This window comes from Pundamilia nyererei, unplaced genomic scaffold (genome assembly GCF_000239375.1).
Source record: "Pundamilia nyererei isolate P.nyererei 1_Seehausen unplaced genomic scaffold, PunNye1.0 scaffold00302, whole genome shotgun sequence".
NCBI lineage: Eukaryota > Metazoa > Chordata > Actinopteri > Cichliformes > Cichlidae > Pundamilia > Pundamilia nyererei.
Genome location: NW_005187703.1, coordinates 497,897 through 509,105, shown reverse-complemented (window position 1 = coordinate 509,105; position 11,209 = coordinate 497,897). Strand labels below are relative to the sequence as shown.

The following is an 11,209-nucleotide window of genomic DNA, read 5'->3' as shown; positions in this document are numbered from 1 at the left end:
TATAAGGTGCAGTGAAGTCTAGAGACTTAAATTTAGCTGATCTACAGCAGACCGCCCGTCAGGTCAGCACCGCAGCGAGTCCTTTCCCCGGGGTCTGAGCTTCAACATGGCTCATTCACCACAGAGGTTTGGGCTTTTTCCAACAGTACTTGTGCTCACTCTTCACCATACTTGCCAGTACTGAGCACGGCTGAAGACCTAACATACATCATTCAAGTACAAGTGGTCAGACCGAACTCCCAGGGAGGGATCTAACAAAGCAAACCAGTTCTGGAAGCAGCTCACAGGTGACACAGAGACCACTTGGGACACGGGCCGGGTTAAACTCAGTACTGCAGGTACCTGGCTGCTTCTCGTCACTGCACCTTCTAAATAAGTTTAACTGGCTGAGAGGCTCGGTGACGTCACCTCGGCATATGCTTCCATATCCTCCAAGAACTGTCCCAGCAATGTGGTGGAGAAGGTCAGGTCGGCCACCCAAAACTGCTCCAGGCTCTGTAACCAGGCTAAGCACAGACAGGGAGAGCAGAGCTGCAGGTAAACGAGCTGAACTGGATTTGTGTTTACACATCAACCCACCCATCCAAACACATGACCCACCGCTCCTTCAAAACGTGCCGGGAGAATCACTGAGAACTTTCCAAGCCCAAAGAATATACAGCATGTGCATCTTTAACAGTTTTATTCATAAAAAATGAACAAAAAGAACAAACTGTAGAGTTTAATGCTACTCTGGGCCATGAAGGATTTGAATCTTAAAATCACTTCTCAGTAACAGACCGTGTAAACTCATGAGGGCTGGAGAGACAGGGCGCGTGGCTGCTGCATTTTGCACAAGTCTAAGGCTGCGTTCACACTGCAGGCGAAAGCGCATCAAATCCGACTTTTCTGACCCTGTGCGACCATCTATCCCATCATGGTGACAGTGTGAACGGCTCAAATCCGATATTTTCAAATCCGACCTGGGTCACTTTCGTGTGTGGTGCTGGATCCGATACATATCTGATGTTTCAGAAAGCGACTGCTGTTTGATGGTCACGTCGCATTAAATCCGTCTTTTACGTCACCGACACGAGACAGACGCCGATTATCAGCGCCGGAGAAGACATCGCGAACGCTTCCTGTCCGTCCAGTGAAACTGCTGGGAAGAGAGCGTTGGAGAAACGTGAACATTTTATTTGTACTGTATAACCTGCAGATTCTGACAGAAACCTGCAGCTGTCCTTTGAAGCAGCGCTCCTCTGAAACTGCAATAATGATAATTATAAAGTTACTTTGTAAATAACAAAATAACTTTATAATTTAAAGCAAAATTAGGAAACGTAAAGTCCGAAGTCTTTACATTAAGGTCATCAGTCAAACATACTGTTGCTCTGGGTCTAAACAGAGCGCGTTGTGTGTGACGTCTTCTTTTGCGCATGTGGCGCTTTGAGCGTTCACACTAGAGCGCGTTTGCTGTCGCATTTTATTTGTAGTGTGAACGAGCAGACAAAAAAATCAGATTTGATCAAATAATCTGAGTTGAGCATTAAGACCTGCAGAGTGAACGCAGCCGTAGTGTTTTCCCACTGATGTGTATTAAAACACTATTAAAATAATCCAAGTCTAAATGTCACTCGTGATATTCCTCCAGCGGCAGCAGCAGGACTGGGTGACCTTGTTTTATCTCACAGGTGTGCCAATAACAAATCTCTGTTATTCAAATATATTTTTATAAGTTTCTTAACATCCATTTGTAAGTTGGAGAGCTTTGCTGAATGCTTTGATGTTACTGCTGATGGAGGCGTGAGTCAGCAGCAGAACAGGTCTGCACTCATCAAGTGCTTTGAATAATTCAATTATAAAGACAGTCTCTACAACTTCTGATCATTTAACGCAGCACCATAGCATGCTGCTGTGTTACACACTGTAAATGTGTTTCACCCACATTTGCAACTAAAAGCAGAGCTGCAATGCAAACATGTTTAGGAGCAGCTTCTGAACAACATCAAGCCCCCACAGCTGAGTTCAGTAAAAGACACAGCAGCGCTGTTTCTGTGATCACCACTGAAACCTTCACTTGGAAAACCTGACATGAAGACAGAGTAAAGGTACGTTTCTCATAAATTAGTTCAGATTGTGTATGCATCTTATTTTATTTGACATAATTCATTAAAAAAGAGAAAAGAAAACATTTTCCTGGAAGTAGCAGAAAAAAAATCTAAATCTGAATATAATGATCCTTCTGTGTTAACAGTCATTTTTGTTATGTGCACATAGAACTTAATGTTATTTATCCGTAACTATTGTTGCGATTCATTACAGTCTGTTTAAACTGTACTGTTTGCTGCACTGCGGCTGCTGAGAAACAGTACTTGGTCTCAGGCTGGGTAAATACGAAATGACAATGAACTCCTGAGTACTAACGATGCACTCACTTTGCAAATGAAAACACACAGCTCTCCTCTGCATACGCTCAGGATTAGTATCAGTGACACTGGCCCTGTATGTACAGTATCACACAGCACTGGGAGTAGCTTTCCTTCTTAATGTGTCCATGAACGCAAACATTAAGGCTGTCATTTCTGGTCTCTGAATGTTTGCCTTCTTCTTTTAATCCAGGGTACTGGCCAAGTAGCACGCTTGGTCCGTACATTTAAACAGCTGCAATAGAATCTAAACTAGAGGTACAAAGGGGGTAGAAACCACTGCTCGGTGTTTCAGGGTGTGAGGCAGGAGGAATCCCAGTGGTGGCAGGGAAATGTGTGGACATGTTGCTCCCGTTTTCTCATGAACCTTTTCAATGCTCGTCCTTCCCACTGGGTTATAAATAAGCCTGCTGATGTCAAAGAGCTGCAGAAGTACTGCCTGCTAACATGCGCTTACTGACCTGAGACTTGCTGGGTGAGTGCCTGCTTCTGTGTGTGGTCAATGTGCCAACCCACCAGGATGTCCACAGTGTCCTGTGAGACAGCAGAAGACATCAGGACAGTGGCTGGAAAGATCAGAGATGCTGTGATCTGAACACAGTGCACCTGTTGGTCTCAGCCATGGAACAATACTCACCCTGAAGTTGGTGCTGAAGACATGTGGGTAGCAGTGTGCCACCTGAAGAATACATTTGACACTTTGACAGAGCAGCTCTGGAGTGTCCACGTTTTCAAGGATGGACTGCAGATTGCTCATCACCATCTGAAACACACAGCAGGCCCCATCTACTGTACATCTCTGCAGGGCTTTGCATCGTCTGCAATAACATTGCTATACACGTCTATGTGATGTGAAAGTATGATATGGACGATATGGCAACTGGTTAAAAATTGACCAAAATATGATCAACATCCCTGATAGAACGTGTGTTTACTATGCAACAACACTGCACGGCTCTTTGAAGATTGTTACTGTAGCTACTGTCAAACTAAACTGCAGCTCTTAACTCAAACTGACTGAAAGCAATAGCCACTGCCATGGCACTGGCTAACTGCAACCAACCTTATGCGTGGTGTGAATTTCAGTGCAGGTGCTGTGAATAGTTTAACAGATTACTATCAATAAGCCTGAACAACACTCTCTCTGTGCAACCATCTACTCCCTCTGCTGTTCCAGCACTAGTGTACACAGGCATGTAACATACACCTACATCTTACATCATCATCATCAGTAGTATAAATGCAGGCTAACTGGCCCTGGGTATCTGTAGCCTGAAGCTGTAACAGTGAATAGCTGCATGGTGCTGATGCAGAGACAGGTCAAAATGAACCGGACAGATAGAGTTGTCCTCGTGAAAAGCATCAGGCCGTGTCTTTACCTGCATAATGTGAGAAAAGGCCTTCCTTTCCCCAGCAGCCTCCAAAGCGCGCTGTGCTGCCACCAGGTACAACAGCTTCACCTCATCACGACTGCTTGAATTGAACTTGACAAAGAGCCACTTGAAGATGCGCTCTGCCTCATAGCTGAGTACGGTGCACAGGATACCAAGGCAGGCTGCAGCATCCTGACGCAGCTCCCACAGCATCTTACTGCTAAAAACATCAACACAGGAAAAAAACAACTTTAGAGCGGCCTGACTATTATTTCGATCGGCTTGGATGGACAGCGTCGGTGCACAGCCATGACTCTTCAACCCTGATCGCTCAGACTCGCCACGCAGGAAGCTCTAGAAGAGTCCTGGTGGTTCCAAACTTGTTCCACATATGGATGATGGAGGCCACTGTGCTCCTTAGGACCTTCAGTGATGCAGAGACGTCCTCAGATCTATACACTCCTACCTCAGAGGTCTACAGAGCGCTCCCTGGACTTCATGGCTGGGTTTGTGCCCTGACACTGTCAAATATGCGACCTTCTATAGACAAGTGTGCACTTTTCCACATCATGTTCGATCAACTGAATTCACCTCAGATGAACTCCAACAGAGTTGAAGAATGATGTGACAGATGATCAGTGGAAACAAGAAGCACCTGAGCAACGTTTTGAGGGTCATGGCAACAAAATAACAACCTCAAATATAACCTTTGTCATTATGGACCATTTCATTGAATATAATTCATTTTGGAAAAAGGTTGTAACCTGACAAATATTTGCAACAAACTTCTGTAATAATTTCTATTAAACAGTAGAAAAAAGAACAAGCACCAGCAGCTGACTTTAGATTGAATGCGCAGAGAGCACAGCCGGAGTCCTAATGATTAATGCAAACTTTAAAACTACATTTAAATGTACAGCCAGGATACATCGAAGGTCAACCTGTTTCCAACAGTGATACTCAGTCAGGTAACAGTTACAAAAGTCTACTGACTTCAACCTCACCAACAGTACATCTGAAACATTCTTATGATCCACTCGTCGTGCGACAGCTTCCTTGAGGCCTCGGGCTATCGTTAGCTTCATCTGTGTGGTCGTAGGAAACTAGCCTGGCTGCTAACACTGACCACAGAGTCTCTGATGAAGTGAACTGTAAGCTCATACAGGGATGAGGCTTTTCCACATGTTGTGGATTTCCTCCAATACTTGGGTTCGTAATACAAACGAGGCAACTTGACTTGTGTGAAGCGTTTTTGAGTCGAGTTTTGACCTATGAATGAAACCATTGATAGATGTACGCTGTAATGGCCGCTATGATCTTTGTGGGGCTTTATCATGCGGCGTGCAGCAGCCTGCTCTAATGTTTGAGCACCTGATGGCTCTTTCCTGCTTCTCATTCCTATAATCATACTGTGTCACATGAGTCTTGCTTAACTGACAGGTTTGTTGCGTTGGCGTCTGTGGTGGGGGCCGGTTAGCACAGTACGGTTCGCTGCTCCGTGTCCGATTTTTCCATGTTAGGAATAAATAGTAGGATTTAAGATGGCAGCAATGCATCTGCAAGGATGCCAGCTGCCATTAAACACCAAAGAAGAAGCAGCAGCAGCAGCAGTCCCCGGCACCGCAGCTGTGTCCAAATTCGGGGGCCGCATCCTTTGGAGACCGCATTTGTAAGCCGATTACGTCACAGCGTGGCCCACCATATCCCAGAATTCATAGCGCGGCCCAGCTAATTCCAGTTCCCAACAATGGCGGCAGCTACTTAGTTTTAATATTACTCTTATTATTCTTTCTGGGTCGCAAAATGAACATTAAACATATTTTCAGAATGTAGCTGTGGAAACTTCTAATATCTGCTCAGTTTATCAAGACAACACATATTTTCAAAAGTGCGCCGACGTTTTCAGAGCCATCTGTTACCCACCAGCTCGATAGCTGACCGGGAGGTCAAGGGTCACTAGAGCCGGTGAAAACAGGGGATTCCCACCACATCATTTTCAAACCCCCCGGAGTTCTTTCACTACTCAGGTTAAACATGATATATGAGTCACTCAAACAACTTAAAAATGTTCTTGTTTGGCTTTGTTCAGTGTTTTATTTGTTCCTGAGTAAATCGGTTTGGCTGAGATTAAAGTTACAGTTTGCACACAGCTGATTAAACGGTTAACATTGAAAGTTTAATAAACTCTCATCTTGTCTTTATTGTTAGTTAGCACAGACCTTAAACACTTCCAGCTGTAAGCTAATGATAGTTATAGAAGAGCAGATGCTGCTGGTGCAACAAGCTGTACGTTTTACGCCCAATGGATGATGATCCGATTAGTCGCTTGTGGCAGCGCTACTGAGCAACAGTCTGAGTTTATGTGAATATTTTAATCTCCTTTCTATTTCTACAGCCCTGAGTTATTGAAACTTCCTGTGCTGCCAATGAACCCACGCACCCAGCATCCTCTTACCTCTCATTTAAAATGTCATTCAGAGTGCTAAGGATGGTGTCCAATTGTTTGACCAGAGTCTGTGGAGACAAGACAGAAGTCATTAGGATTACACAGTCTCAGTAGTTACTCACTGTTTATCGAACTACAGTCCCCTTTATGTATCAGTCACATCTAGCTGGCTCAGGCTCATATTATAGCAGCCTTCACATCAAAATATGTCTAATCAATCATGTTGCTAGGCAACTCAGTGCATGCCAGTAGTTGTTTTACGTTAAAACTAAAGCCCCCTGCAGCGCTGCAGGTAAAAGCAGTCATAATGTTTTTGTCCTTTGTTCTCACACACCTCAACATTCAGTATTTAATGAAAAAGCCCATTTTAGGAAAAGCCAGGAAAACTGAGACGATAGGGTTTTATCTTAACACAGTTACAGGCCCGAGGGTCAAAGTATTCATAACTACATGAGTACTAGAGCCTACGAAGGACCTTTAGGTAAATCAACAGTCCAAGCGGTCATAAGGTAGCTGGTCAGTTGGGGTGGCTGTAGCTCAGGCGGTAGAGCAGGTTACTGCTGATCTACTGATCGGAAGGTTGGTGGTTCGATTCCTGGCTTCCCCTAGTCTGCATGCCAAATATTCTTTGGCAAGATAGTAACCCCAAATTGCTCTCCGATGCGTCCATCGGAGTGTGAATGTGTGTGACTGTTAGCTAGAAAACACTTAGAAAAATGTGCTTTTGCGAATGGGTGAATGCACAAGTTGTATAAAGCGCTTTGAGTGCTCAGAAGAGTAGAAAAGCGCTCTATAAGAACCAGTCCATTTACCCTCACAGTGTGTGCTGGGAGAAGTAAATATGTAAACACATCGTATAATGTATTCCAATACAGTTTGCTGCACCCTGTGAGTTTGACTATAGTGACGTTGCTGGCTATCACGGATTGAAACACCAGGAAAGTAATCCGACTGACCCCTCTGCTCTCGCCATGGCTGATGAATTCCTTCAGCTGTTTGATTGTAGCCAGCCTCCGGTCACGATCATCTTCCCTGGAGACTCGGCGCAGGAGGTTGGCCAGTCGAGACTCCTCTGAGTGAGCCATTCCTCTGTCTGCAACGACATCCCGACACTCCGAGTGAACACACATGATCCCGCTGCAGCTACACCAGTATATTAGAAAAAACTAAACTACAACCACAGCTGGAGTTCCTCAGCATCATTTCAGAAGTATATAGATGTAACTACTGCAGAAAACATGTTGGGAACATGCTCTTTAGACACAAGCTGTTAATTAGCTAGTCAGAGCCTAGTGTTCCCATGAAAACTGGGTAGGAACTGCAAGGAAACCTACATTTAAGTCTTAATACCATTTCTCCACTTGTGTTAGAGTGGAAACTTCAGTTAACCAAACCTGGCATTACCTTTTTCCACCTGTCAGTGAATGACTCAGGCAAACCCGATCTGAACACAACGCGAGCTTATTTTTATAAGCAACTCCTTTGAACCTGCGTTGAACGTGTGCTTCTGCATGCATTTGCTGCACCACTTACCCTGCGATTTCCTCATGTCCTTTGAAGCTAGAGCACGGTTTCCATGCTTAAAAGGAATCAAATCCGTTGTCAAGTCATCTGGCCTCAGCTCTTGCCCCAGCGACTTCCAATCAAACGTAGTATCACAGACACCTTGACCAGCTTCATATCCACCTAAGAGACATTTCATAGAGAGGCCAAGTACGCATAAGCTGCACTATTCAAATACAATGTGTGTTTGTCCATGTAAACAGCCTGTTTTACAACTTGGTTTAACCAACAAGTCAAAGAGGAGCTGACCTGCAGAAGGCTCACGACAGAAGATAAATCATTCTTTTCAACATTTCACTTTAATTAGAAATCTGCATCTTTGCTTCTTCGTTTGTCTTTAGACGGGTCAGTGACTAGAAATGAAAATCTGCAGTTAACATGAATGATGGGAGTTTAACTTGAAATTTTGACCCTGAAACTGGAAAATGTTGAAAGTTGGGCAAAAAGCTTCCTTTTTGGGTTATTTTCAGCCAAAGTCTAAGTAAGAAGTAAGAGTTTCAGCTTAACCACAGGCCTCACCCTCTTCCTGATGGGTATCTGCAGCAGCATAGACATTACTGGGCACTGCTGGCTGTTCAGGGCAACTGGAGGCCAACACGTCGTACAGTGGTCCTGAACCAAACTCTCTAGACTTCACCTCGTCCTGGCTGGATGACACACTGTTAACTCTACGGATAAAACAAACACAGACAAAAGAAAAAGACCACCAATGTCACAGCTGACTCTTGATCTAACTCTGAACTCATCCCATTACTACCAGTTTAATACTAATGAATGTCACAGTTCAACTGGAAAGTTTCAGTGCGTGACTAATGAAACTTTCAACTGTAATGACACCACAGGTTGGAGCGTATGAGCTACAGGTGTACTTCAGTGATTCAAGCAAGTGCCACTGCTCAGCAGTTATTTTTGTCTGGGAGTCGATCATTGCTAAAGCATGACCTACAGAAACATGTCACCATCTGTAAGCAGGGGTACAGCTTTTACACTGCGTGCTCCTTCTCTCTGCCCAATCACAGGAGGTGAGTGTTCTGTACAGGTAAACATCGAACTAGTCTCCAGATGAGTCGGTGTAAAGTAAAGATAGACCACGAGGGACTGCATGAAAAGCATTTGGTGCATATTCCAACTTATTGGGCAACTTTAAGGGTAAACAGTCTATTGCATTTTTAATACAGCAGAGGGAACAACTGCATTAATCACATGGTATAATACTTACATCACATCATGGCATACTGTTAATCAGAAAGAATACAAACAAAAATAATCAACACAAACGTCATCATTTCGCTATTGCATCCTCTCACAAAACATGAAGTGTTGCTTCGACATTACTGGTTGACTCTAAGCTTTGAAGCTTGCAGTATTAGTGCCAGCTTAAACGCCATCGTTTAATCATTAACAGCAACATTTAAATCTCACTTAGCCAACTAACCAGAAAAAGTCACTAAGGATGGCAAATGAGGCAAGACACCAAACAAAATAAAAACACACTAAAGCAGGAAGTAAAAATAAACTATTTAGCTGGCAATTCTGTGCATGTGGTGCAATGCTGCTCGGTAACAAGGCCTACATGGTAACTGCACTGGTTCTTATATTACAGTGTTTTACTCTACTGGAGCACTCGAGGTGCTTTATACAACATGCCTCATTCACACACAGATACTCCGATGGATGCATCAGAGAGCAACTTGTTGCACGAGGATTAATTTGGCATGCAACCTGGAGTAACTGGGATGAAACCACCAACCACCCAGTTAGGCGATGACCTGGTCTACCTGAACTACAGCCACGCCAGAAATGAAAGGCTAACATTAGATTAGTTTAATGCCCAAGAAAGAACTGATGAACAGACTGTCATTTTTGTTGTCATACTACTTTAATCGTTTAGAAATTCTTTGCAAACAGATGCAAATCAGGCCTACCCCCACCCCTACAGGAGCAATAACCTGCTGCTGAGCCCAGTCTGCAGTCTTCATTTAGCGTGTGACTACAACAACAGGCACCTGACGCTGTTCACACGTCTCACACACCCAAAATACCCTGGGTGGACACGGGAGTATGGAAACATGGATCCCGTCTCTTACAGAAAGCTGCAGTGAGCCGCATTTCAAAACTAAGCGAGGCCTTCGGGCAGCTGCCACGCTCACAGCCAGCAATGACATCTCCTCTTTTACTCATTGCCCAGTTAGTTATTATAACGCCAACAGGTTAAAAAACCAATACCATCGTACACCTCTCTGTGCAGAAGCTGTAAAAAACGTATCCGGAAGTTATCTGAGGAGTTGATAACATTGCTTTGGGTAGTCTTTCCCATTAGCTAACCATATGTAGCCAGCGCGAAGACCCACAGCTCACAAACACTTTGAGCTACCATGTGTTTCATTTTAAATATCGCTCATCAGTAAAATACATAAAAGATCAGTATTATTTTTTCAACTGGCGTGCTTTTGTACCAAAGCCTCACAGTTGATTAGCCATTAGCGTTAGCTTGTTAGCAGCGACAGTCCACGACACAGGCTCGTCAAAAGCAAGCCCTACGTTTACCGTGGGTGAGTCTATACTGCGTAAACAAGATGGTTTTATGGTTTTCAAGACAGTGCAGTTACGGTCTGTTAGTATTAAGCGTTTAAGCACAAACAAACAGTGCTTCCCTTCCATGTGGCCCCAGCTGAACACAACAGCGAGCCGTAGGCCCACAGAGCACCAACCTGGACTGCCAGTCGTTCCAGTGTGGCCGCAGTTTGTGGGCGCCGCTGAGCCGAGACCCTGTGGCTTTACGGCTCATTACCTTTTAGAGCGCTGCATGACCTACTGTCAGCGGTAACTTATCTCTCCGCAACGTTACTTTTCTCTATTATGCTTTATCAAACCTCACAAATAGGTTAGCAACTTCTTGTTACAGCTAGCTTACGGCACTCCTTCTTCTTTATGTTTTTTTGGCAGTTGTCAAACTAAAGAACGTGCATTACCGCCACCTATCCGGATTCTAAGACAATTACCCAAAATTCTTAGGACCAAATTCATTTGCCTGAATAAATGACAATATTACATTATTGAATACGTTTGCAGAAAGTCTCGTACACTTGAATCTGTGTCTCTACGCCACATGTTTATTCTTTGGCTATTTGGCGTATTATTTAAACTGTGATCAAAGCTGAGCGATGATATAAGTGACACATCTCTCCTGTTGTATCCATAATCCTAAGCAAAGGAATTTACTACTACTAATAATATCTTTATTGTCAAAAAAATCTAACAAAAACTGATGCAACCCTATGACTGCAAACATCTTTAAAGGCCTTAAATATGTCTGTAAAAATACAACAGCAAATAAATAAATAAATAGAGTAGAAGGTCTATAACTATGCATAAAAGTCTCGAAAAAGTAACCTTAAAAATGTCTGACAAAAATTTGT

At 43.8% G+C, this 11,209-nt stretch overlaps 1 protein-coding gene across 1 annotated transcript in view; it reads right to left on the bottom strand.

Moving 5' to 3' along the window:
• The window catches only part of smg1 (SMG1 nonsense mediated mRNA decay associated PI3K related kinase), a 58,265-nt gene extending 47,520 nt beyond the window's left edge, over positions 1-10,745 (bottom strand). Inside the window, exons 1-9 of the mRNA XM_005751177.1 lie at positions 10,502-10,745; positions 8,310-8,458; positions 7,761-7,913; positions 7,184-7,320; positions 6,237-6,295; positions 3,788-4,001; positions 3,046-3,171; positions 2,870-2,942; positions 409-506 (exon numbers count right to left, since the gene is read on the bottom strand). Of these exons, the coding sequence (XP_005751234.1) occupies positions 409-506; positions 2,870-2,942; positions 3,046-3,171; positions 3,788-4,001; positions 6,237-6,295; positions 7,184-7,320; positions 7,761-7,913; positions 8,310-8,458; positions 10,502-10,578 (1,086 nt within the window). The 5' untranslated portion in view covers positions 10,579-10,745. The remainder of the gene's footprint in view (positions 1-408; positions 507-2,869; positions 2,943-3,045; positions 3,172-3,787; positions 4,002-6,236; positions 6,296-7,183; positions 7,321-7,760; positions 7,914-8,309; positions 8,459-10,501) is intronic.
• Positions 10,746-11,209: the final 464 nt, after the last annotated feature.